We start from the raw sequence: 23,805 nt of genomic DNA, 5'->3' as shown, positions 1-23,805 counted from the left end.
TAGAAACTTGAACTTTTACCAAATACCCCCACACTTTAAAATAATTCAAGTTGGGCTTCCTTCCTTTCCATTTTTCATATGGAATGAATTGTGTTTTACTATGAGGTACTCGAATTAGTATCCGTTTAGCCGTAAGAATGGCTTCCCCTCACAAGTTCTATGGCAAACCAGAACTTATCAACAACGCTTTCATCATTTCCTTTAATGAACAATTCTTTCTTTCCGCAATCCCATTGGATTGAGGTGTGTAAGGAGCTGTTGTTTGATGAATAATTCCATATTATAAACAAATCTTTTCAAAAGGAGATTTGTATTCACCACCCCTATCACTTATTATCATTTTAATTTTCTTGTTAAGTTGCGTTTTAACTTTATTTTGTATTGCTTGAATTCATCTATTGCTTTATCTTTAGTATTAGGTAAGTAAACATAGCAATATTGAGTACTATCGTCAATAAAAGATATGAAATACTTCTTTCCACTACGAGATGGTATTGACTTCATGTCGCAAATTTCTGTGTGAATTAACTCTAAAGGATTTGAATTCCTTTCAACTGATTTATATGGATGTTTGACATACTTAGATTCCACACATATTTGACATTTATGTCACATTCAAACTTAGGCAATACTTATAAATTAATCATTTTTTGCAATATTTTATAATTGACATTTCCCAAACGTATATGCCATAAATCATTTGACTTAAGTAAGTAAGAACAAGCTGAAATTTTATTATTGTCAACAACCATTACATTTATGCTTAAAAAGGCACTCAGTAAAGTAATATTTTCCTAAGTACATATCATTCTTACTTATTACAACTTTGTTTGAAACAAAAACACACTTAAACCCGTTCTTGACGAGAAGTGGAATAGAAACTAAGTTCTTCCATATTTCAGGAACATGACAAACTTTGTTTAGAGTCACCACCTTGCCAGAGGTCATCTTTAGGAATATCTTTCTCTAACTTTCAACTTTGGCCGTTGTAGAATTTCCCATAAAAATGGTCTTTTCGGGTCCAGCAGCAGCATATGAAGCAAATGCTTCTTTAACAGCATAAACATGGCAGGTGGCACCATAATCAATCTGCCACTTCTTAGGATTTCCTACTAAGTTGCATTCAGATAACATAGCGCACAAGTCATCAATATCATCATTCGTTTCAACCATATTTGGTTGACCCCTTTTCTTCTCTTTTTTGGAGCATGACATTCTGCAGCTTTGTGTTCAACCTTTCCACAGTTGTGGCAGTTTCCCTTGAATTTCTTCTTGCTGGGATAATTGTTTGGTCCAGAAGACTTCTTCCACTTCTTGGTATTAGTTGGAGCAGTTTTAAAAATATTTGCTCCCATAATTGTTGAATTCCCACGTGTCTTCTTTTCTGCAGCTTTATTGTCCTCTTCGATCCTCAATCAAACAATGAGATCTTCGAGTTTCATCTCCTTGCGCTTGTGTTTCAAGTAATTTTTAAAGTCTCTCCATAAAGGAGGCAACTTCTCAATCATTGCTACAACTTGAAACGCCTCATTGATGACCAAACCTTCAACAAAAAATTCATAATTAGTAACAGAATTGTTACTTTCAACAAAAGCATTAATTCGGATTATACCTTCAGCAAGGAGATCATAAATGATAACTTGCTGCTCTTGAACTTGTGTAATGACATGTTTGCTGTATACCATCTTATAGTCCAAAAAATTGGCTGCAACGAACTTTTTCAAACCGGCATTCTCAATTTTATGCTTCTTTTCCAATGCCTCCCATAGTTCTTTCGAAGTTTTCACATTACTATAGACGTTGTAAAGATCATCCTCCAATCCGCTAAGAATGTAATTCTTGCACAAGAAATCTGAGTGCTTTCAAGCCTCAGTCACAATAAAACGTTCATTATCCGAAGTTGATTCCGGCAGAACTGGAACGTCCTCTTTGATGAACTTCTATAGACTCAGAGTAGTCAAATAGAAGAACATCTTCTGTTGCCAACGTTTGAAATCAATCCCAGAATTTTTTTTCGAATTTTTCGCCGGAGCCGGTGGTGGCACAGAACGACCGGAAGTAACAACATTGCTCGTAGAGCCAACCATGGGGGTTACTATTTCTGTCATTTCTGTTAAAAACAAAACAGAAATAAAATTAATTAATGGTAAAGTATTTAAAATCTTCAAACCGAATAACTTTAACATAAACAGATTAAATACGACGGTTAAGATTTAATTTTTTCAAACCGAATATAGAATTAGTAGAAAATCACAAAGATTTTAATCTCGTAATGTCAACCAAGGAGTAGAAAATTCGAAGATTTTAGTCTCCAAACTGAGAGTAGAAATCACTAGGATTTAGTCTCCCACAAACAGAATATAAGATGAATACAGAAACAAAAATATTAAGTTCCTTAAGCTTGTTAGTAATATGTATTCGAAAATATATTCAAAAATAAAAACGCTATAAAAGCAGAAATGCAGAACAAAATTATTCCGAGCCTACTGAATTCAAAGTGTTTCCTTAAGGAACTAAATCCCCTCTAGTACCCGATAGGGGTGGCAAATGGGTTGTTTAGGCTGAGTTTGGGTTGGTCAATATGGGTTGCACTAATAATTGGGTCAATGCCCCACCCAACCCAACCCAAAGTTTAGTTGGGTCAAGATGGACTGGGTCAAGATGTGCTAAACATGGGTCACAACCCACCCATCCAACTTGACCCAAATATTTACAATGTTGTCAACTATATGAAAATGAGAGGAAAAAGTTTAATCCCCCCCCCCTCCCCGGCTCGAGCCCATGAACTGAAAGCCCACTGCATTGTTTAATTAACTCAAATCATTAAAATTTATTTCCAGTTGGCTTAATAAATCATAGATCTTAACCGGCTAAATTTTGAATTTTGTTATCAAACAATGTGATAAATTTTAATCCCTATGTTTGTCGTTTGAATATAAATTAAAAAATAACAAGAAAATAACAACTTGTACACCAACATGTCAGCTTAGCATTTAAGACCTTAGTATAGTATTATTATCCATGCACATGATATCACCAAATTCTATGTCTATACACTAAGCCGAATCTCCCAGATATCATCGCAGCTCACAAATTACCTCAAATCAAAGCAAAATAAATTTTACTAAAACCAAGAAAAGAAGCTACCGAGAGAAAAAGGAACAGTGGCTCACCAAGAATCAAAAACTTTTTACAAATGAATGAGAGTTCTGGAGATACCATTCATCTCCAAATTCTATAGCAAAATATCAGAAAGTATCGAAACTTATATCTTATTATAGATCAACAATCCATATTTATAAATTCATATTAGCTCGGGTCTCTGCATCCTTGCTCTACATCCACAATTCTAAGTAAAGATTGTAGAGGTAATTTTCTTCTTATCTATTGCAATGTCCTCCTCTTCAGAATCATCACAAGCTAAAAATAAGAAAATTTAGAAAATTGTCAAACTACAAGAAAGTTCATAAAATAAAATACACATGCTACTAATTATAATGTACCTTGATGCCCATAAATCCAATCTCTAGAGCACAACTTAGCTTATGCATTCACCGGTAGAATAGAACTTTGGAATTTGCCAATAACTCGACCACCAACACTAAAGGCCAACTCAGATGCAACTGTGCTGATATGTATACTTAACAGGTCACGAGAGAGTTCAGGACACTTACTCCTATTATCTTTCCAAAATGTAAGCACGTCTAAATTTTCATTTCCTTTGCAAACTAATACATGCTCTTCCAAGTATAAATTCAACTGTGTCTTTTCTAAACTATACTCGGACAGACTTTCAAACATGTCAAATTCATCCATTTCGTCCATTATTTCATCATAACATCCATGACTATTACATCCAACAATTCAAACATCAGATATTGTCATGTATTCTTTAAACAACCTATGCAAATTATCCTCAACAATCTAACTTTTTCATTGCAAGTCAAGGATCAAGTTTTGCTTCTCAAAACTTTATCAAATTTAACTTATATCGAGGATCAAGGGCGATCACCATATAAGTAATTGGACTGTAGTCGTCTTGCCAAAATTTTGTAAATTTCTTCTCTATTTCCATAGCCATCGCCTTAATATTAGGATCCTCGCTACCTATCTCTTCCTTTATTAACATATGAATCTTCCAAACTTAATGAAAATATAAATTGGCGGTAGGATAATGGCTCCCAGAAAATAGTGTAGTAATTTCATAAAAAGACCTTAAAAACTTAGCAATTGTTTCAACTTTAACCCAATCCTCATCTGAAGGGCAACATGTAAAATTTTTGTCAAGTATCTTGAAGTCAGAAAATACTCGACGATAAGGAAAAGCGCTTACAAGCATCAAATATGTATAGTTCCACCTTGTAGACACATCTTGGCGCACTTTTCCCGTCATCTTTAAACCAAGATTCTTGATACACTCAACAAATTTTACAATCCATGACTCAGAACCATTAATATATTTTATATTTCTCTAATGTTAAAAATAGCACCCTCTATTATTTTCAAACCTGCTTTAACAATCAAATTCAAAATATGATTTGCACACCTAATATGGACAAAGTCTCCATTACAAAGCAAAGAATCCATTAGCTTAAAATGCAAATCAAGCAACCCACAACACCATCATTATAAATTGCATTATCTAAAGTTATAGAAAATATTTTCTTTTCAATTCCCCACTATTTCAACAGATTAATCAACTTTGGACCAAAATTAGCACCACTATGAGGAGGAGACATATGACGAAAGATTAAAACTCTCTTTTGTAAAACCCAATCCAAATCAACATAGTGTGCAATAACAAAAATATATTCATTTGATGTAATTGATGACCATAAATCAGATGTCAAACTAATTCTATTTTGAATAGCTTCAAGCTCATTTTTTACCATCTCTTTTGTACCATGATATAAGTTAAGCACATCAACTTTTGCGGTATTTCTTGAAATGGTTTTAACCGCATGATTCAAGAACGCATGCACTTCTCTAATCCCTTCATATTATAACTAAATGGCAAGTTATGTCTAACTATAGCCTTGACTATAACTTCACGATATTCCTTATGCTCAATTGGCGTACCTTGCTTTGATGCTTCAATCTTGTGCTTAGCTAGATGCCGCTTTAAATTTGTTGTTCTAGCTTTTGAGTCAACCAAAAATATTATCCAGCATTTCTTACATTTAGCTCTAAGTCTATTATCTGGATTTGTATCCAATGGCAACTTCTCGTAGAAATCCCAAACAACAGAAGTAGTATTACGTTATCTTTTTGAACTTGAAACACTTATTTCATTGGACTCTACATCATCATGCTCCATCGACATCTTCTTACAAAATGAGATCCTACAGTAAATTAAATACCATAAAATTAGTTATTATTGTTGTATTGGAGAACAATAAGTCCGTTAATATGAAACAGAGGGAAAACAAGAGTTTGCAAGATTTAGAACTTGTAACAGAAGTAGTATTACGTTATCTTTTTGAACTTGAAACACTTATTTCATTGGACTCTACATCATCATGCTCCATCGACATCTTCTTACAAAATGAGATCCTACAGTAAATTAAATACCATAAAATTAGTTATTATTGTTGTATTGGAGAACAATAAGTCCGTTAATATGAAACAGAGGGAAAACAAGAGTTTGCAAGATTTAGAATAAGGGCAGCTCAAAGCCAAGATTAAATCTGTGAACCAAAAATATTATGATTGTGAATTTGTACAATCCTGTTTTCAATCATGTATTCAGAAGCGTTGAAGCAGATCATTTGAGCACTACTTTTCAATGAAATTTGCAATACAAGATTTGAAGTAAATGTGAATGTCATTACTGTAGAGAGTCAAAACCAATATAACTAGATGGTCAAAGCCAATGAAATTTCACTCCTGTTTTGTTATTTAACCGACAATGTCAACAAAGCCAATATAACTACAGAGTTAGAGCCAATATAACCCACAAGTGCACAAACGCACAAACAAGAAACAAAGGCTAAAGCGAATGCTGTTTGATAGGTATTGATTGTTAAGTCATTTCCTTGCAAAACACTCACCTTATCTGATGGCCAAACTTCGAGATCCAGAGAAATCCCCAACAAAGCGTTCGCCGGAGAGAAGGAAGTCGCTAGAGAAAAGGAAGTCGTCGGAGATCGTTTTTGAAGTTCAGAGAGACAGCGTTGTTTTTGAGTGCAAAGAGAGTCGAAGAGAAAGCATCTGTCTTGGGTTTAGGTTTTGGGAGTTTGACGGGTCAATTTGGGCACCTAAACGGGTTACTGTTGGGCTAATTATTTTTACGGGTTGAAATGGGCTCAGACCAAAACGACCCATCAATTAAATTCTTTCATGTCCAACCCATTATTTGCTGGGTTAGTTGGGCTTGGGCTCAAAATGCCACCCCTAATACTCAAGATTGTGAATTATTTTCTCCGAGGATAGAACAGATTACACTCACTAGTGTAGCGGTACTTCAAACCCCAGTGACAATGAACGCAAAGAACAGTGTAAATCCCACACACTGTTTTCTTTTTCTGTTAAAACAATGTAGAAAGAAGAAGGAGAAATCAAAATTTTCGTAAGGAAAATATGAGGGAATGGTCTTCTATTTATAGCCAACAAGTTGGGTTTAAATGAAAAGGTACAACTCTTCAGAAGGTCTGTTATGACTGTTCATGCAAAATGATCATGGCTAATTACGCAAAATAAAAAGGGAATTCAAAATGTGGAGGAAAAATTTTCCCTTACAAAAACGGCTAATTTGGATTAAATAATATTACGTTAATCTTTAATATTAACAAATAAATTTGGTCCAAAAAATCAATCAATCAATCGATCCGAAGCCAAAGCTGAAGCCGAGCCGAGCGAGCGACGACGAGGGCACGAGGAGTGCCTTTCTCAATACTCTAAGAGCTAGAAGAAGTGCAATTGTATATATACCCATCAAAAATCTTTTTCTCCTCTAATATGGGACAATGTCCCTTTGTCAAGGAGGAAAAATCAAAAAAAATAAAAATCCCTTCATTTCCCATTCACCTTCTTTTAAGCTCTAAGAAGCTTAAATCCAACAGAATTACCTATTCCAACCAGAGATATCCCACCATTATATCAGACACCTCTAAGTGATAGTACTTTTTCAGTTCTAACTATGTCCTAAATTTTATCTAAAAAAATAAAGAAATAATTTTTGAAAGAGACATTTACCTATCTATACTACATTATAAATTTATTTACCCTTCTTAGAGAGATTATCACTTAATTACATTAGCATATACAATTTACCATTTATACACGGAATAATGTGTTAAATTCCAATCTTACTCATTTTCTATCCCTTTCTTCCTTCCCCAAATTCAAATAGGATAGTTATTTGCTGCAACATAAAAGTTTCACCAAACAGCTTTCAGTAAAATTCCAACATAATCATTGCTACTATCGGCACTAGTTTCCTCTGCATTTGTATCAGCTACGGTCTTCTTTTTGGACAATCCAAAACCTTGTGCATAATTTTCCCTTTGCATAATAAAATTAAAATTGAAACCTTATCAAATAATAACGCCTCTAAAGTAAGAAAGAGTCTTATACATGAAACCTTGAGTACGTTGAGCTACACGTCTAATTAATAACAGATTCCTAAACTCTTAAACTATTGGTATTAGAAATTCGACTGTACATGACAATTTGTTTGGATTTTGCAAAATTATTTTTTTGTTTGGATTGGACTTTATTGCAAATGATTGAAAATATCCTTTGAGTTTATATCTCAATTTTAAGTAAATTTGGCGAAGATTCGAGGTGGTTTTGGTTGAAATTTCAAATTGAAACTCGAAAAAGAAGACAAAATAAATTGTATATATTTTGTATGTCGAGTGTAGAAACGGTATACAAAATATCTACAACTTACATAATTGTATACAAGTTATATATAAATTATATGTAAATTATAGTTTTGAGCGGATTTTGTACAAAAAAAAAAAACTCTTTGTAGATAAATTGTAGATTTTGGCCGAATTTATATTTTTTGTAAAAAACTTTAGTTGCTTTCTGTAAATATGAAAACTTAAACAAAACCGGATAAATAAGTTTAAGATCTTGTATTTATACGAAAAAGTTCCTTTTTAAAATACAAAGGAAAAATCACTAAAAATTAGATACATTAATCCTCTTACTCTAAATCTCGTTATTCTTTTTGTGAAAGAAGGACATAAAATGGTTGAAATTCTTTTTGACAACCTAAGAATGTGGTGGAATGTATTTTCTACACTTAGGGTGTGTTTGGTATAACGGAAAATGTTTTCTGTGGAAAATATTTTCCAAAAAAATATTTCTTGGAAAATAAGTAGTAATCTTATTCATTTTCTGGTGTTTGATACGCAAATTAAGGAAAATGACTTCTCAAGAGTATTCATAAATAATTTAAATATAATAAACATGAAGCCATAAACTTTCAAACCAACAACCTTTCGAACCCACAAATTTCATAAACTTTCGAACTGCTAAACTTTCAAAACCGCGGAATTTCGAACCCGTAAACTTTATAATTTCTAAACCCGTAAACTTACAAACACATAAACCTCCGAACTCATAATTTTGGAACTTATAAAATTTTGAACCTTTAAAACGATAAGTAAAAAAATTAAAACTGAAAAATATATTTAAAAAATATATTTTTTTGGGGAGGGGGTGGCAGTAAAACGAAAAAAAAAATAGAAATTTAAATTACAAAAAAAAATAATTTTTTTTATGTGCGGGGGGAGGGGGGCATGTGGGTGGGTGGGTGGGCGGTTGAGGTGGTGGTGCAGAAAAACGAAAAAACAGAAATTTGAAATTCTAAAATACAATTAAGGTAAAAAAAATAATTTTTTTTTGCGATGGGGTGGGGAAGGTTGAGAAGGAGTTTTGGAAAATATTTTTCCTTTTCTTGATAAGGAAATTTTTTTCCTCCAATTGGAGGAAAATGAGTTCATAAGGAAAATATTTTTCAAAACATTTAAGCCAACCAAACATGAGAAAATTGAAAAATATTTTCCTTCGTACCAAACACACCCTTAGTTGATGTCTTAAGTTTGAACTTATGAATGGAAAAAACCTTTTTAGGCAACGGATTCTACTTTAATGAATCATATGCTACTCCAATATACTCCAAATCCAATTGGATAAACCAATTTTTTTTTTTTTGGTGCTATTTTTAAAAATTTGCAAAAAAACAAAACTGGTCGATCGATTGAAATTAATTGCGTTCGCTAGTCAAAAAGTATATAAAAAATATATTTTTTGTATATAATATATATGTATATTATATAATAAATATACTACTCACTCCGTTTCAAATTAGATGAGGTGCTTTCCTTTTTAGTTTGTTCCAAAATAAATGACACATTTCTAAATTTGAAAGTAATTCAACTTTAAACTCTTCATTTTACTTATTTTACCCTTAATGAGAAGCCTTTATAACCACACAAATGTCATGACTCCATAAAACTTTTATCCCTTAAACTACACGCGGAATCAAATTATATCATCTAAATTTTAACGGAAATATCTCCAAAAATTTGGTGGGATGGAGTGGCCGGTGAATAAAAAGAGAAGGAAGGGTAAAAAGGAAGATAGCGTTTGATAGGATTAGAACCTATATAAAAATTTCCAATTTTGGTATTTGGGGTGTCGTGACAGTGAACTTCTCCATAAATACCTTTGAGGGGCCCCTGAAAAATAAATTACTTATTAGATAGAGTGACAATAAATCTTAAAAAATAAAACATTAAATTAAATAAACAGAAACGGAATAAATGAGCATAAAGGAACAACGTTGCAGAAAAGTAAGCACTTGACCATCTTTACTACAACAGAAAGGCTCCTCTGCTTCCATTCTTGAGTGATCAATCAATCAACTAGTAGTACTCTTTTCCTAGGGAAAAAGAACAGATTGTAGCAAATACAAACATGTCTTTAGGTTATGCTGAGAAACTCTCATTTATAGAAGATGTGGGCAATGTTGGAATGACTGAATATTTCGACCCACCTCACGTTTTGCAAGACAAAGTGAGATATTTTTTTCTGCAACTCTTTATTATTATTTACTTTTAATTGTTTGATCATTTTATCTGGCTGCAATTACCCATAAATATTTGTTTAGGTTTTGGTCCTTAATTAAGAATTGAAGTTTAGAAACTGGGGTCTTCTTTGATGGCTTGATAGTTTGCATTTAGGTTTTTCATGAGATCTTGATTTAATCCCCACATTACTGAGCGGGAGATAATAACAATTTCCTTAATCTTATTAGGGATTGTTACATTTTAAGGGGTGTATAATGATTGCATTGTGTTGGCCACGAGCAAAATGTTAAACATGTTTAGGATTGTACCCTGGGAGTTTATGCATTTAATGTCGCGATTATCGTTCCTTTTGCTACTTTCTGCTATGTTAAGTTCTTAAGGTTTAGCATAAGTTAATTATTGATAAAAAATGGATTAGCATTTGGTAATCAGTTGCTGAGTCTATTGCTAACATTAGGCAGAAAACTTTTGGTAAAACTGACTAAAGTAAGAAAATGATAAGCAGCAATTCAAATTGTATGCTGCATTTCAAATCGTATGCTGCTTACCTCTTCTATAGTATTTGTTGGGAGAAAAAATGGACTATATTGAAAGAAGAGAAGAAGGAATGAAGATATCAAATAATATATAACAATCTAAGAGACTCAGGGGCGGAGCTAGGTTTAGCTAAGAGGGTTCAATTGAATCCCCTTTGTCGGAAATTTATACTTCGACATAGGGAAAGACGACTTTCTATTGTTATATAAACTGTTGAATCCCCTTGATGTAAGAAAATATTCTTGCGTAGAGGTAAAGGGGGTTCGAAAAGTTGCTTTAGGTCATAAGTTTTCATCTCAAACTAGTATAAACATTTGTGAGGAGCTAACAATTGCTAAACTCTTTTGTAATTTATGCATCTTCTTGATGCCAGTAGTGAAACCAATTACTTCATCAAAAAGTTTTAATCTCAAAAGTGGCATTCTAGTATTTTTTTTTTGTATCTGCTTTCTGCTTCCACCACTTCTAAGAGCACCTGGATAGTACACCTAACTTATGGTTGTTCATTAGGAATGGTATTTGGAATTTTGAAGTTCCCACTGCTGTGGAAGATATGCTTTCCAACTTTTCGTTATTGTGATCTAGGCAACAGAAATGAACTTAAATTTTTTGGCAGATGTATAGCAATTGTCCTGAACTGCGTACTATGTCATCGTTACCGTTTCCTATTGTCATGCCGTGGTGTTGCTTTGTCTTTGTTAGAATTCTTGGACATAAATTCATTCTCTTGTTGTTCTAACGTTAAAGTGTAAAATTATTGGTAATAATAAAGGAAAGAATGCAAAGTGGATTTTGATTGCTGAATATTTCGATTCTGGATGCAATTTCCATCCATTATACTGTACTGATTTCTTGAAAATCAGTACTTTCTGGTGCTGGAGGATCTTCTGTTTCTTTCAGCTGCTTGTTAAAGAACAGTTAAAAAGGATGAAGCACTTTATTTTTTTGCGTTCTTACTAATTTTTTAAATAACTATGCAGATTGAGAGACTTGCTGTGATGATACAAAAGGTGAGTCCTTAAAGAGATGCCGTCTTAGCTATGCTATGTATAGCTTTTTCCTTTAGAAGTAACCCGTTCTGACTCTTGTTTCTTTTACAGAGTAAGCATTTAGTTGTGTTTACAGGAGCAGGAATATCCACTTCTTGTGGTATACCTGATTTTCGTGGTCCCAAGGGCATTTGGACTCTTCAGGTAATATCATATATATATGAGTGAACTGCAAACCCCTGTTTCTGAAAGCACAATTATTGACATGTTCCTACCTTTGATACCCATGTTAAAATGTTAAGACTTCAGAATTGAATGCGTCCCCTTCGAATTTGGTCGGTCATCATCTCCGATCCTTCTTTCTACCTGCATTGTCATCTTTTTAGGCTAGATGTAGCAAACCAAGAGGATGTCTTGATCACCTGAAGGTGGCGCAGAACTTGATTTTTGTATATTTGATCTGGAAAAGCTATAAATAAGTGGAGGAGCACCGTGCATAATAGTGACATGAATAAATGAAAGTGGCCTTGAAAGCATGATCTATCTTACGATTGGAGGAGCTGTTTTCTCCTTTGAGAGTTATTTAAATCTACCGGCATGCATGATACCTACCACAACTGAAAGAGAAAATAATATCTCAATAAATGTGGTGTTGTTTGTGTATAGTGTCTAGGTCTGTTATTTCATTCTGATATTGTTTTGACTGGTAATCTTCTTCACTAAGTAGGAAGAAGTTGAAAAAGAGCTACAGTTTATACTTGCATAAGGAAAGAGCACAAGCATTATATTTTTTTAGGGTATAACGGTGGTGTCTAGTTCCGTTTGTGTGCACCTCGACTATTTTATAGGTACCTGCTATCTTCCGCTAGCACAAGTATCAGGTAACTCTGCCCGTCAAGGGTCGAGGCTTAGGAGACGAGAATACATCATCTATCGTTTTTTTGCCTTTGTTGAGATTTAAACCCTGGTTTCCTAGGTTTTCACCCACTTCATTGATAGTTAGGCACGCTCTTGAGTGCACAAGCATTTGTATTATTATTGTTTCTTGAGACATGTAAAGATCACTCCTATTTTTTGGAGTATTTAATAGGCAACATTGCAGTGATGTGATCAGGATCAAACCACTGATTATGATGTGAATATTGTATATAGCATTGAAAGCATTTAACACGAATTAGTTTCTACAATAATACTGTGCAAAAGAATAACTGGCTATAATGTATCTTCTTATCCCTTTTTTTTTTGACTGACTTGTAGAGAGAAGGGAAAGCGCTACCAGAAGCATCTTTGCCATTTCACCGTGCAACACCGAGCATGACACACATGGCCCTAGTTGAACTAGAGAAAGCGGGTTTTCTAAAGTTTACTATAAGTCAGGTGTGGCATTATTAATTTTCTTACTATATGGGTGCACTTAACATTTGTAGGTTTACACTACAATATGTGCAGTTTCAGTCTTGACTTTGTTCCTTAACATTTGTAGGTTTATTAATTATATCACTTCCACCATTTGTGTAGCTAGTGCTGCTTTCAGAATGAAATCACAATTTCAACCCGATCGCATTCAAGTTTTTCTTTTTTGTGATCAGTCATTTAATTGTTCATTTACATTCCCGGGAGAAATTCCTGTTCTGCCTCTTCCAATTTCCTATGGAGTTCCTCTCCGTTAAAGTGGGAGATAAGCTGCTCTATGCTCACTCTTTTTGCTTGGTGTCTATCCCCAAAGATACCTCTCTTTGCGCCACGTTAACCGATAGCTAGGCTTTCAATTGAAGAAACCCATCAATTTTGACATAGATTGCCTTGAAAGAGTATCATACGATAGCTGTATGAAATAAATAAAACAACCTTTACTATGGTTTTGATACTGTTACTGAGTTTATTTGGCTCTGGTTCCGGTCACTAATTGTAATATGTTACTAGGAAGACAATGCTAATTCAGGTAAGCTACTAAATTTGCATAATTAAAGGCTTTTTGAGCTTACTTTTCTAAATAGATGAACTATGGTCTACCAATATATTAAAGTTGGATGCTGGTGAGATTGAAGACTTGATCATTGAGTTCAATTTAGATCCTTTTACCCATTTTCATAGCACCATTTGACTTTATGCATGGTTAACTCTTCTTTTAGCCAACTTCAACTAATCCATAATGATATAATCATTAACCAGCAACTGAATCAACACCTTCACGGTTGCCGTTCCACCTCTGAAAGCTTTGACTGAGATGACTGTTCTATTTCTTTTACTTTGGGACCCTTTCAAGTGTTTCTAGCCTTATTTTCTTTGGTATCCACTGCTCATGGAGAATTGACAGTGTGGGTTGCCCCTTATTCTCATCTATATTTATTTGTCGATTGGCTCTGGTGATAATCTTTTGGTGTAGATATATCTTTGCTGTCTGGATTCAAACATGCTTTGTGTTTTACTTGCGGTACATCTGGTCATTAGGGATCCTCTGAATTAGCATGCCAATTTTCGTGGTTAGTGCAAAGAAGTGACATTTCAGTGAGTGGAAGATTGAGCATCGATAGGGATGAATGCATCTATCGATTATAGCAGTGTTCCTTGGAAAAAGCATTTATCACCAACTTATAAGAAAGAAGAAGAGAGATCTATTTAACCAAACCAGCCTCTATTTTCCTTAATTTGATGCAATTGGTCAACGACTCAACTAGAATTGAAACAATTTAATTTGATGAAATTAATCAAAGTTACAACATTAATTCTAGAATAAGGTGGAGGGAAGTGAATCTGGACATTTTATTCTGAATGAAATGAAGTTGGCTTATTTGTGATTGTGGGAGTCGTTGCAGAATTTGTTCATTGAAATATATGCTTCATGAGTAGTCTCATTGTTTGCATTTTGTTATCCTTTCAAATTGTAACCTATGTTTTGCACGTTGTGAGAATCACAAATGCTTATATGCTGCACTTTACTCAAAGAAATTGAAAAAAAAAGTGGATCTTGTTTAAACTTCATCACCAGTTACTAATAAAAAAAACCTTCATCATTTAAACTATATTATGATGATAGAGCTCTTTTGCTATACATTTGTGTGCTTTTAGCATACAATTCATACTCTTTATTTTCATGACCTGTGAGAATGAGCCTTTGCGCAACGATGGAGTTGCTCCTTCGGTGACCTGTAGGTCATGGGCTCGAGGAGGGGAAGCAACCTCTTTGCAGGAGTCTTAGGGGAAGGTTGCGTATGATACGTGCCCACTCTCCCCCTATCCACGCAGGCACGCACCCACCATCCAGTTAGCATTTCGTGCACAGAGTAATTTCGTTCTCTGCTCCCAAGATTTGACTGAAATGAGCCTGAATACGGTGGGGGATATAGAGGATTCATATAGCCAACCTTAACTAGTTTGGAATTGGTGAAGTTGATAAATTGATGTCTTCATTTATGTTTTGGGCTGTTCTGAGTGTCTTTACTGTTGGCCAAACGGAAGTAACAGAATGAAGACAACATCTTAATTCCAATTTAATCAAAGTTGTTGGGTATACTTTATGACTAGTGCTGTAGATGCATTCCATTACTCCTTCCAAACTTTTTCCATTTCCCCCTCAGCCCAACAAACTTAGTTCAAACAATCAGAGAGAGAGAGAGAGCCTAGTTATTTGTGTTTAAAATATGACATTTCATTTGATCAAGGGGATGTTTATTCTACTTAAAATCTAAGCCTCAGATTCCATTTATGTAGTTTTCCTTGGTATAATATTCAAGTGTCACATCATACTTATTTGAACATTGTAGAACATTGATGGCCTCCATCTTCGATCTGGAATTCCAAGGGAGAAGCTTGCAGAATTACATGGGGATTCTTTTATGGAACTATGCCCTTCTTGTGGAATTGAGTAAGACTTCATCTTTTTCTGCAGCACACTATCCTGCTTTTTTGGAAACAGTCTCTCTACGAATTCACAAGGTAGGGGTAAGGCTGCATACACACTACCCTCACCAGACCCCACTTGTGGGATCACACTGGATTTGTTGTTGCTGATGTTGTTGTTGTACTATCCTGCTATTATGCATGTTCCCACAGTTCACGTGACTCTTTTGGAGCCTTTTGGTATATTCACACTCATGTATAGCCGTTTTATTTTATGTATGCTGCTCTATTGCTTCTTCGTAGCGATATGGTGATTGCTTATATGAGTCTATTTTATGAATTGACCCATGAAGGTATATGAGGGATTTTGAAATAGAAACTATTGGGTTGAAGGAAACTGCACGACGTTGTTCCAAGGTGGGCTGTGGTGCCAGACTTAGAGACACAGTTCTTGACTGGGAGGTAATGACAAACAGCATTGTGTTTAATGACAATATCCTAGGATCTGAGTTTCTCTTTGTAGTTGTACAGTGACATTCCACTGCCCTTTAATAGTGACCGTAAAGATATTGTCTTCTTTAAGCTAGAAATATGACGATATTAGTCTATTTTCCCAATGAAAATCAATCCCTACCTAACTAAATGTATTGATGACTTTGGTATTTTTCACTGTATCTGAACTTTAACTAGATTACCTCACTACTTCAAAGAAAAAAAAAGAAGTGCCAACATCCCTGTGAAGGATATTAGGCATACTCGATCTTGTGTTGCTGATTCTAAATGCAAGTTCTGTGATAGTATTTTGATGCACATCTAATTTGTAAAAGGGATTAATACGAAATAGAATTTATTATTTTTATGGATTCTCCGTAACTTGCAGTCAACATTGCATAACCAGAAATTTGACGGGTTGTAGCCTCATGAGCATCCGATGATTAAGTCAATAAGTTGTAAAAGTTTTGAGGATTTACTTTTTTCCTGCTATTTGGGCCAAAGCGCCAAGATTGTTATGGCCAAAAGATGATTCCACCTATGACTCTGTTGTTGACCTCATCCTGTCCCCTCTCGTGTTTTTGTCCTCAGGATGCTCTACCTCCAAAGGAGATGAATCCAGCTGAGAGGCACTGCAAAATGGCTGATGTTGTGCTATGTCTAGGAACAAGGTAATGCTAAATTATCTATTTGACTGCCTCCATAATCTGGAATTCTGATGCATGATGCTAAAATAATGATTTCTTACAGTGTTTGTTGACGCTCAACTGTTAAACCATTTACTTCCATCATTCTTCGGCCTTAATCATGTCATGTCAGAAGTGAACATGACTTGTTCTACTCTTGCAGTTTGCAGATCACCCCTGCCTGTAATTTGCCTCTAAAATCACTCAAAGGTGGTGGAAAGATTGTAATAGTTAATCTTCAGGTACATTATTCCTTGTCCCAAATGTAACATCAGCGAACAATTATCGCACATCGACCTAGTTGTGATGACAGAGCATGCACCAGAGAGCCTCATATTCCCCTGCCCCCACCCCCCCAGGAAAAAGAAAAAAAGAAAAGAATTGACAACAGCCATAGAGATGTCAGATCTTTTACTAGTGGTCTGTAAATAAGTTTGCCAAAATCACTTTCCAGCATCAAAGAACAGTTTGCAACTGTTTTTAGAGTGTAAATGCCTTTTATTTCACCTCGTGTTCAGGAAACATCTTTATGAAGGCCATTAAGGTTTAATTTTCACAATCCAAGATGTGGGGATCCAAAAATGCAAGACTTGACTAAACAGCAATAATAATGGTTCCACAAGAATTGAACATGAGCCAACACGAAGGAGAAGGAAGTGTTCCTTACGAACTGTCAGCTTGACTTTTCGATCTTTCTGTACTGCCACGTTTTAACCAAAACCAGCAAATGTTACTTTCTGTTCTCAAATAAATGCAGTTGTTTCTTTCTCAATCACTGAATCATGTAGGTAAAGCAATCATTTTCCTTACAATGCACATATGGGGCTCCTAGCTTAGTCTGCTGTACTTTGCCATGATAAAGTATTCAGGACTTGCTTATCAGAGCCACAAAAAAAAAGATCAAGGATTTCAGGTTCTTTAGATGCTTAAGCTTGAATTTTCTACTAGGTCAAATATAAGAGGGTCTCCAAGGGAATAAGAAAGAAAAGCTTTAATTAACCTGAGGATGAAACTTTTAACAAGTTCCATAACCAAAATGTTATAGAAGATTAGGTGAATATCTCTTGCTCATATATTACGGTATCCTGTCAATGACTGTACTTGAAAATACTCTCTACCAATCATTCTATGGAAAACGATACTGGATTAATAGGAGCTCATCTGTGGCCTAGATCTTATTTCCCTCTTCCATTTGTTTTTTGCAGAAAACTCCCAAGGACAAGAAAGCAACCATGCTGATTCATGGCCTTGTAGACAAGGTATCATATTTGTGTTGTTGTATGATTGTATCCCCTCGGAGCTACAATGCCACTGACAGTTGTTATTGTGGTACATAGTTTTTTAATTGGAAATATTACTATTGCTTGGTGAGCTTTCACATGTAGAATTACTAAATGGGATTTTCTACCTTCATCTGGCTACTTGACTTTGCAGGTGCTAAACTGCTCGCTAGCCCAAGTAAACATTGATTCTTTTGCCTAGTTCTTATTGAGCAATCTTCATTTCATCCTGCTTCCTTAAAGTGACTTACCAATAGTTTTGTTAGCTCTGGAATATCCAGCTGAACCACCATACTGCCATTTATGACTCCCAGGAATCATGTTTTCGATAGCTTTAGTTAACATATTGGGCTTGGTTCTACAGAATCAATAGCTGAACAATGATACTGGTTCTTTTAGTCTACCTAGTTCGACTTTGGGAGAATAGGGTGTTTCGCTTTGTTCACATGTTCACTTATGTTTTTCCCTGCAGTATTTGACTGAAAAAGATTTATGGTTTTGATTGATCCTGTTTCCAGAATGTTTACTAATATGGCTATGAACAGGTAATTGCAGGAGTCATGGAATTCCTCAGTCTGCGAATCCCACCATTTATTAGAATTGATCTTCTCCAGACCATTTTTACTCAGGCCTTAAGTCTTGGTAACTCCCCTAGATTTGTGCTTATCTTTTCATTTGTTCATTTGGCATTCTGAAGTCCTAGAGCTGAAAAGACATTTTCTGTGATTTTTATTTTGCAAGCAATATCGGTGCGTGTGAATGTGCACAAAGCAAGTTACAATTTGCGAAAATTTGGTCAATTCTTCTTCATCTTCTGCAGATACAAGTGAAAAAGTGAAGAAAGGAATTGCATGTGTATACCTTAGTTCTTGTAGAATATTCTCAGGGAATTCCTATAAATGAAGTGAAAAATATAGCTTATTATTTTTGCCGTGTTAACATATCTGGTAAATTAATATTGGACGTGGCCACAAGTAGTCCTATAGAAAATAGAAGAGAGGTCTGATCAAATTTCTAAATAGTCCTCTTTGGAGCAGGTTATTCATTAAATATGTCTTTTGATCTATCTGATTTACTTATTTTGCAGATAAAAAATATGTAAATTGGACCCTTACTGTGGCAAGTGTCCATGGAAGTAGGGCGCCATTGCCTTTTATCAAATCTGTAGAGGTGAGTTAATAGCTGCGCGACAGATTCTGTTGAATAAGCATGTATGTATTTCTAGAGGGTAGAGTTTTGGAGGCTCACTGTTGCTGTGAAACCTCCAAGACACAACAAACTAGAAACAGAAAAAAACATGGAAACTAATAACAGGCAGTAACAGTGGCAGTTGTGGGTGCATCAATGGCATATTCAGTGGCAGAAGCAGCATTATCACCGATAGACCACAGCCATTACGAGTTTTTCCTTTGATATATTTGATTTATGATGTAGACTTGATTGAGAATTGGATAATCTATCACTTTGAGACTTGGGGAAATGGCCCTGTACCCTTGCAGTAAGATCAAAGTAGTTAGACCTTCCTTTCGCAGCCTTTGCCTTTTTGAACACGGAATTCATTAGTTAGATCTTGCCTCTTTGGAGGATCTCTAGCTCTGTTCATTTATCCTGTGTATCTCTTGTTTGAGGTATGCAGATCAAAGGCTTTAGGAATCTGTTGTGATACCCTATGAACCAAGAGACGACACTGATAAATGGGCTCTAAAAATGTGAGAAGGGATGTGCTAAGTAAAAAAGAGTGAAATAGTCCTACTGTAAAGAGTCTTGATGCTACTTCAACTTCCCTCTGAGTTTCTTCTGTCACTTTAATGAAGCAGTTACTTTTTGAGCGGACTGTGAGTAGCTTAGACCTTTTTGAATTGTCCGTGAGTAATAAAAGTTGTTTGTTATAAATGCTCGTTTTATAGTCCTTTGTCTAATTTGCAGGATTCATTTAAAAACAGGTCTTGTCTTTCTTCTCCTTCACTTAATGATTGTCATCAGTAGTAGTCCTGAGCCCTCTTAAAACTTTCTGGGTCTACTATGATAACATCTCTGCTGCTTTTGAAATGGACTTGTAGGTTTCTTTTTCAGAATGTCAAAATATGAAAGCAACTGTTCTGCATAAACAACCTCTTCAGCTAAAAAGGTAGTTTCATAATTCTTGAAGCTGTAATATTCAGTGTGAAAGATAACCTCGATATGTCTCTGTTATACATACTCCTTTGGCATAATTTCTCCAATAAGTCAAAATATTTTGCTCTTGTATTAGTAATTCAAGATTGTATACTTGAGGTGTTATGATATCATATAGAACATGTAATTAGATTGTCTACCAATCTGGAACTGACATTTTCCAGAAGTTATGGGATTTTTTTTTTTAAAAAAAAAAATGTTATCATTGTCGGCCAAGAACTAGAGCATCCATGAATAATTCTAACAATCATTGCTTTTTCCTCTCTTGTTTACTTCACATTAATAAAGGGTCTAACATACCAAAAGGAAAAAAAAATGAAGAAATATAAATTGGACACATAATAAAATGGAGCAACGGTAAAGTTGTCTCCGTGTGACGGTCACGGGTTCGAGCTGTGGAAGCAGCCACTAATGCTTGCATTAGGGTAGGTTGTCTACATCACACCCCTTGGGGTGCGGACCTTCCCCGGACCCTGCGTTATAAAATGGAATGAAAATGAGTAATATGAATATCATTTCAGCAGCTTCCGAGTTTTCTAACCACAAAACGGAAAAAGAAAAGAAGATCCCGAGTTGATATGAAAAACTAGCATGTTAAAGTCAAATTTATTGATGAGGAAAAAATAAAAATAAAAATAACAAAGTGCGGAATCTTGACCATTGATTTTCTTGATCAAAATTTTGAATTATTTCCGCGGCATATGATGATTTTCCTTTTTAATTATTGGTGAGGGTTTATTTCATATGTTCACTACTATTATAAATTCTCTCAGACTGAAACGTTCTTATTCAACTCCTATTGCTTGTCAGGCGGACAGTTAAGAATGCAAATCCTTTTAACGTTAAGTTGAAATTGAACTTCAGTGATGGCTGCAAGTGTTCATCGGCTGAAATCAAAATTCCAGTTGATTTTAAGGTGAGAGGACACTGGACAAGTTTCTTCATTCAAACATCCTTGCTTTGGTTAACCTCTGGCCACATTGTTTTAATGCTTATAAGATAAATGAATGAAGACTACTTTGTTATGACCTCTATATTAATTTATTATTGGTAAACCATGCCTAGCCAATTCCATGCTAGTGTTCATTCTCCTCTGTGAAAACTGAAAGAATGATAACTCATGCTTGTTTTAACTTCAAAACATTGCGTGTAGATCTTCTGCAGAATCACAATGTTCTAGACATTGTTTTATGCCCCACTGCATTAGACTCAGCGGTGAACCCACAGGGGAGGGGAGAGGTTGCTTCCTAAAAAGAACTGGGGTTGGCTCCTTGCTTTGATTCCTTACCCATAGCATACCATTTTCCCTTAGGCTTGGGCCAATGCACTAGGATTTTCTGCTCTAATTAGTATGCCTCTTGGTAAATTTGGTGAGCGGCTAGAAACTATTTGTACACCAAGTGGTAAAGATATTCCTAGGCTGGTTACTGTAACCAAAAGAAAGGTTCCAGACTTGATGCCAGCATATCCCTTTTTGCAGAGTAGACTAGATTGCTACCAGTATATCCCTTTGATTCATGTTTAATGGCATTCTTGACTTGTGAGGTCCTTTACTGAGTGAATTTATCTCTTTGAATTGGAAGCTCGGCTGTTTGATCACCTGTAGTGGCGAGACTTGAGTGTACCTAGCGATGCTCCTTGATGGAGGCAAATCATTGGTTAAATTGAATCGTGATATGGGTACAACGGTACAACTAGAAAAGACCAACAATTTGGTGGCACTTGACTTTACCCCAAGGCTGCTTAGCCAACAGTCTAGCTTTAGCCTTTGGCCCCTAGTTACTGGACCAACGGATTTATAACTTGAATTATTTGTGGCATGATTAATGATACATATCTTTGCATGGTTTGCAAGAACAATTTAGTGATCTGATTGGAATCAATGTCTGAAGCTGCTTTGTGTTCCCCGCCACCACTTGTCTAGAATCAAAATTATTCTACTTTATTTCTCTGAGAATCACAACTTTCTTTGAGACACCTCTAAAGCATGTGCATTATAGTAATTGAATAATAAATTTTCTTCAGAACTGACCATTGTTGTAAAGGGATGAACTTTTGTATTGCCCAGCGCTATCTTAATGCTTAGCTGTTGTATTTAATGAAAATCTTTTTGATTACTGCTCAAAATAAGTTGTGAAACTAGAAGCTGGAGAAGTATGAGAAACACGATTGGACAATATTTCAATATATACATTGGCAACAAATACTGTACTAGCAGTCCAGTTCTTCATCTCGTTCCCTTTTTCAGTAAAAGAACAGTGAGGCTAGTCCTCCCTTTTTTTAGGGTATAACGGTTGGGAATGGTATGGAAACTGGCCTAACCCTTTAGTCTTTACTATGTATATTTTGTGACGGGTCTATTATTCTTGTTTATGAAGAATATTGATGATTGTCTGGGGGCTGACTATAGCGTTTTATTCTCTCGTGCAGATTTCATCACATGTGTTCAAGGATGATAAGGATTCTATATTACAGAATCTAAGAGAAAGCGCCATCGTGGATCCTCACTGTGGACAGGCTGCAGTTATTGAGAAAAAGGTCATTATGGTTCCTAAAAGTGAGATCATGGTTCATGCCATTGTAACAAACATTGTCAAGTTTGACAGAAATTGTGGAGATCTAAGTAATGGCTCATTGAAAAGGAAATGTGTAGGTTTTAATGGCATCATTCCCTCTAGAAAACGATCAAACGGTAGAAAACCCAGAGTTTTAAATGGAAGGTGATCACAGAGCTATACAGTCTCCTGTAAATATTCTTGTAGCAGCATTCTGAGAAAATGTTAGTATGTGGGGACTGGGTGAATTTTGGTAGTTAATACACTCGGTCTGGCTCTGATAGAAATCTGAAATTTCATAACCCATTTTTTGTAGTAGGCCAAAGTTTAACTCTCATTTCTTTCTAATCCATTCTTGAAATTCATATACAAGTGTATTATTGCTGGTCCAATTTATTTTAATCTATCATGCATATATTGCAATTGAAATTGACAGTGTACCATTTTAACAGAGAGATTGAGATTCTGAGAGGGGAGAGAAATTTTGGTGTATAAAATCCGAGGACTAGAAAGTTTTATTTAATAAAAACAAACAAACAAAGTTGACTCATGGTTTGTGATTATTTCTCCTAGAGTTTAATTTACGACTAAATTTGGCGTATATAGTTTTTAGTGATTACATTGCATTCTTTAATTCTTGAGCATTCACTATAGCTAGCAACACTGTTTATGCAAAAGGAAAAAAAAAAAATTAGGGGTCGTGTGATGCATTAGATAAAATAATGTATGTGTTAACTTTGTGTATTAACAAAACCTTGTTTGGTACACTTTTTGAACCTATATGATAGGTTACATGTACTTTTGTTATAAGTACTTTACTTTATGTTTTGATGATTTAATAAACTTACTATCCAGAATCAGATAAGGAACCTGTTACACATTTACAAGACCTCAAGTTCACAAGATTCTAGGTTGGGACTCATCGTGGAATATGATTCAACTCCTCGGAGTGGAAGGAACAGCTGAGGGACCAGGTCCCTACTAGTTCTCGAGGAGATTGTACGAAGTCAACTTTGCAGTTGGAAAGTTGCTGCCTGCACACGCTACTGTGTAGAACACTGCTGCAGTCAACTTGGCAGAGAGGACTACTTACCTACCTTGCTTGCATAATTGGAAATGAGGACAACTCGGGATCTGGACCAAGTGAGGTGCATAAAAGATGATGACGGCAAAGTTTTGATGGGAGATGACCAGATTAAGAGGAG

General features: G+C 35.2%; 1 protein-coding gene and 1 long non-coding RNA gene across 3 annotated transcripts; one reads left to right on the top strand and one right to left on the bottom strand.

Moving 5' to 3' along the window:
- Window positions 1-710: 710 nt before the first annotated feature.
- Window positions 711-6,250, bottom strand: LOC107831111 (uncharacterized). 2 transcript variants are annotated; one of them, XR_012695619.1, is made up of 6 exons: window positions 6,051-6,250; window positions 5,471-5,553; window positions 3,504-5,342; window positions 3,174-3,420; window positions 1,613-2,110; window positions 711-1,543 (listed from the first exon to the last, which is right to left on the bottom strand). It is a non-coding gene; the product is annotated as an uncharacterized LOC107831111 (long non-coding RNA). The 2 variants fall into 2 exon arrangements; XR_012695618.1 differs by lacking the exons at window positions 711-1,543; window positions 1,613-2,110 and having other exon boundaries at window positions 3,153-3,420; window positions 6,051-6,245.
- A 3,536-nt stretch (window positions 6,251-9,786) lies between these two features.
- On the top strand, window positions 9,787-22,937 carry LOC107809205 (NAD-dependent protein deacetylase SRT1-like). Its single transcript, XM_075223112.1, has 14 exons — window positions 9,787-10,032; window positions 11,564-11,593; window positions 11,684-11,776; window positions 12,830-12,949; window positions 15,337-15,437; window positions 15,766-15,874; window positions 16,496-16,575; window positions 16,754-16,832; window positions 17,796-17,849; window positions 18,416-18,512; window positions 18,958-19,040; window positions 19,931-19,998; window positions 20,856-20,961; window positions 22,476-22,937. The coding sequence occupies exons 1-14, from the start codon at window positions 9,934-9,936 to the stop codon at window positions 22,767-22,769; spliced, it is 1,413 nt and encodes a 470-aa protein (XP_075079213.1). The 5' UTR covers window positions 9,787-9,933; the 3' UTR covers window positions 22,770-22,937.
- Window positions 22,938-23,805: the final 868 nt, after the last annotated feature.

This window comes from Nicotiana tabacum, chromosome 10 (genome assembly GCF_000715075.1).
Source record: "Nicotiana tabacum cultivar K326 chromosome 10, ASM71507v2, whole genome shotgun sequence".
In the NCBI taxonomy this organism is placed as follows: Eukaryota; Viridiplantae; Streptophyta; class Magnoliopsida; order Solanales; family Solanaceae; genus Nicotiana; species Nicotiana tabacum.
Note: the sequence above shows the minus strand (reverse complement) of the source record. Positions and strands in the feature narration are given on the sequence as shown.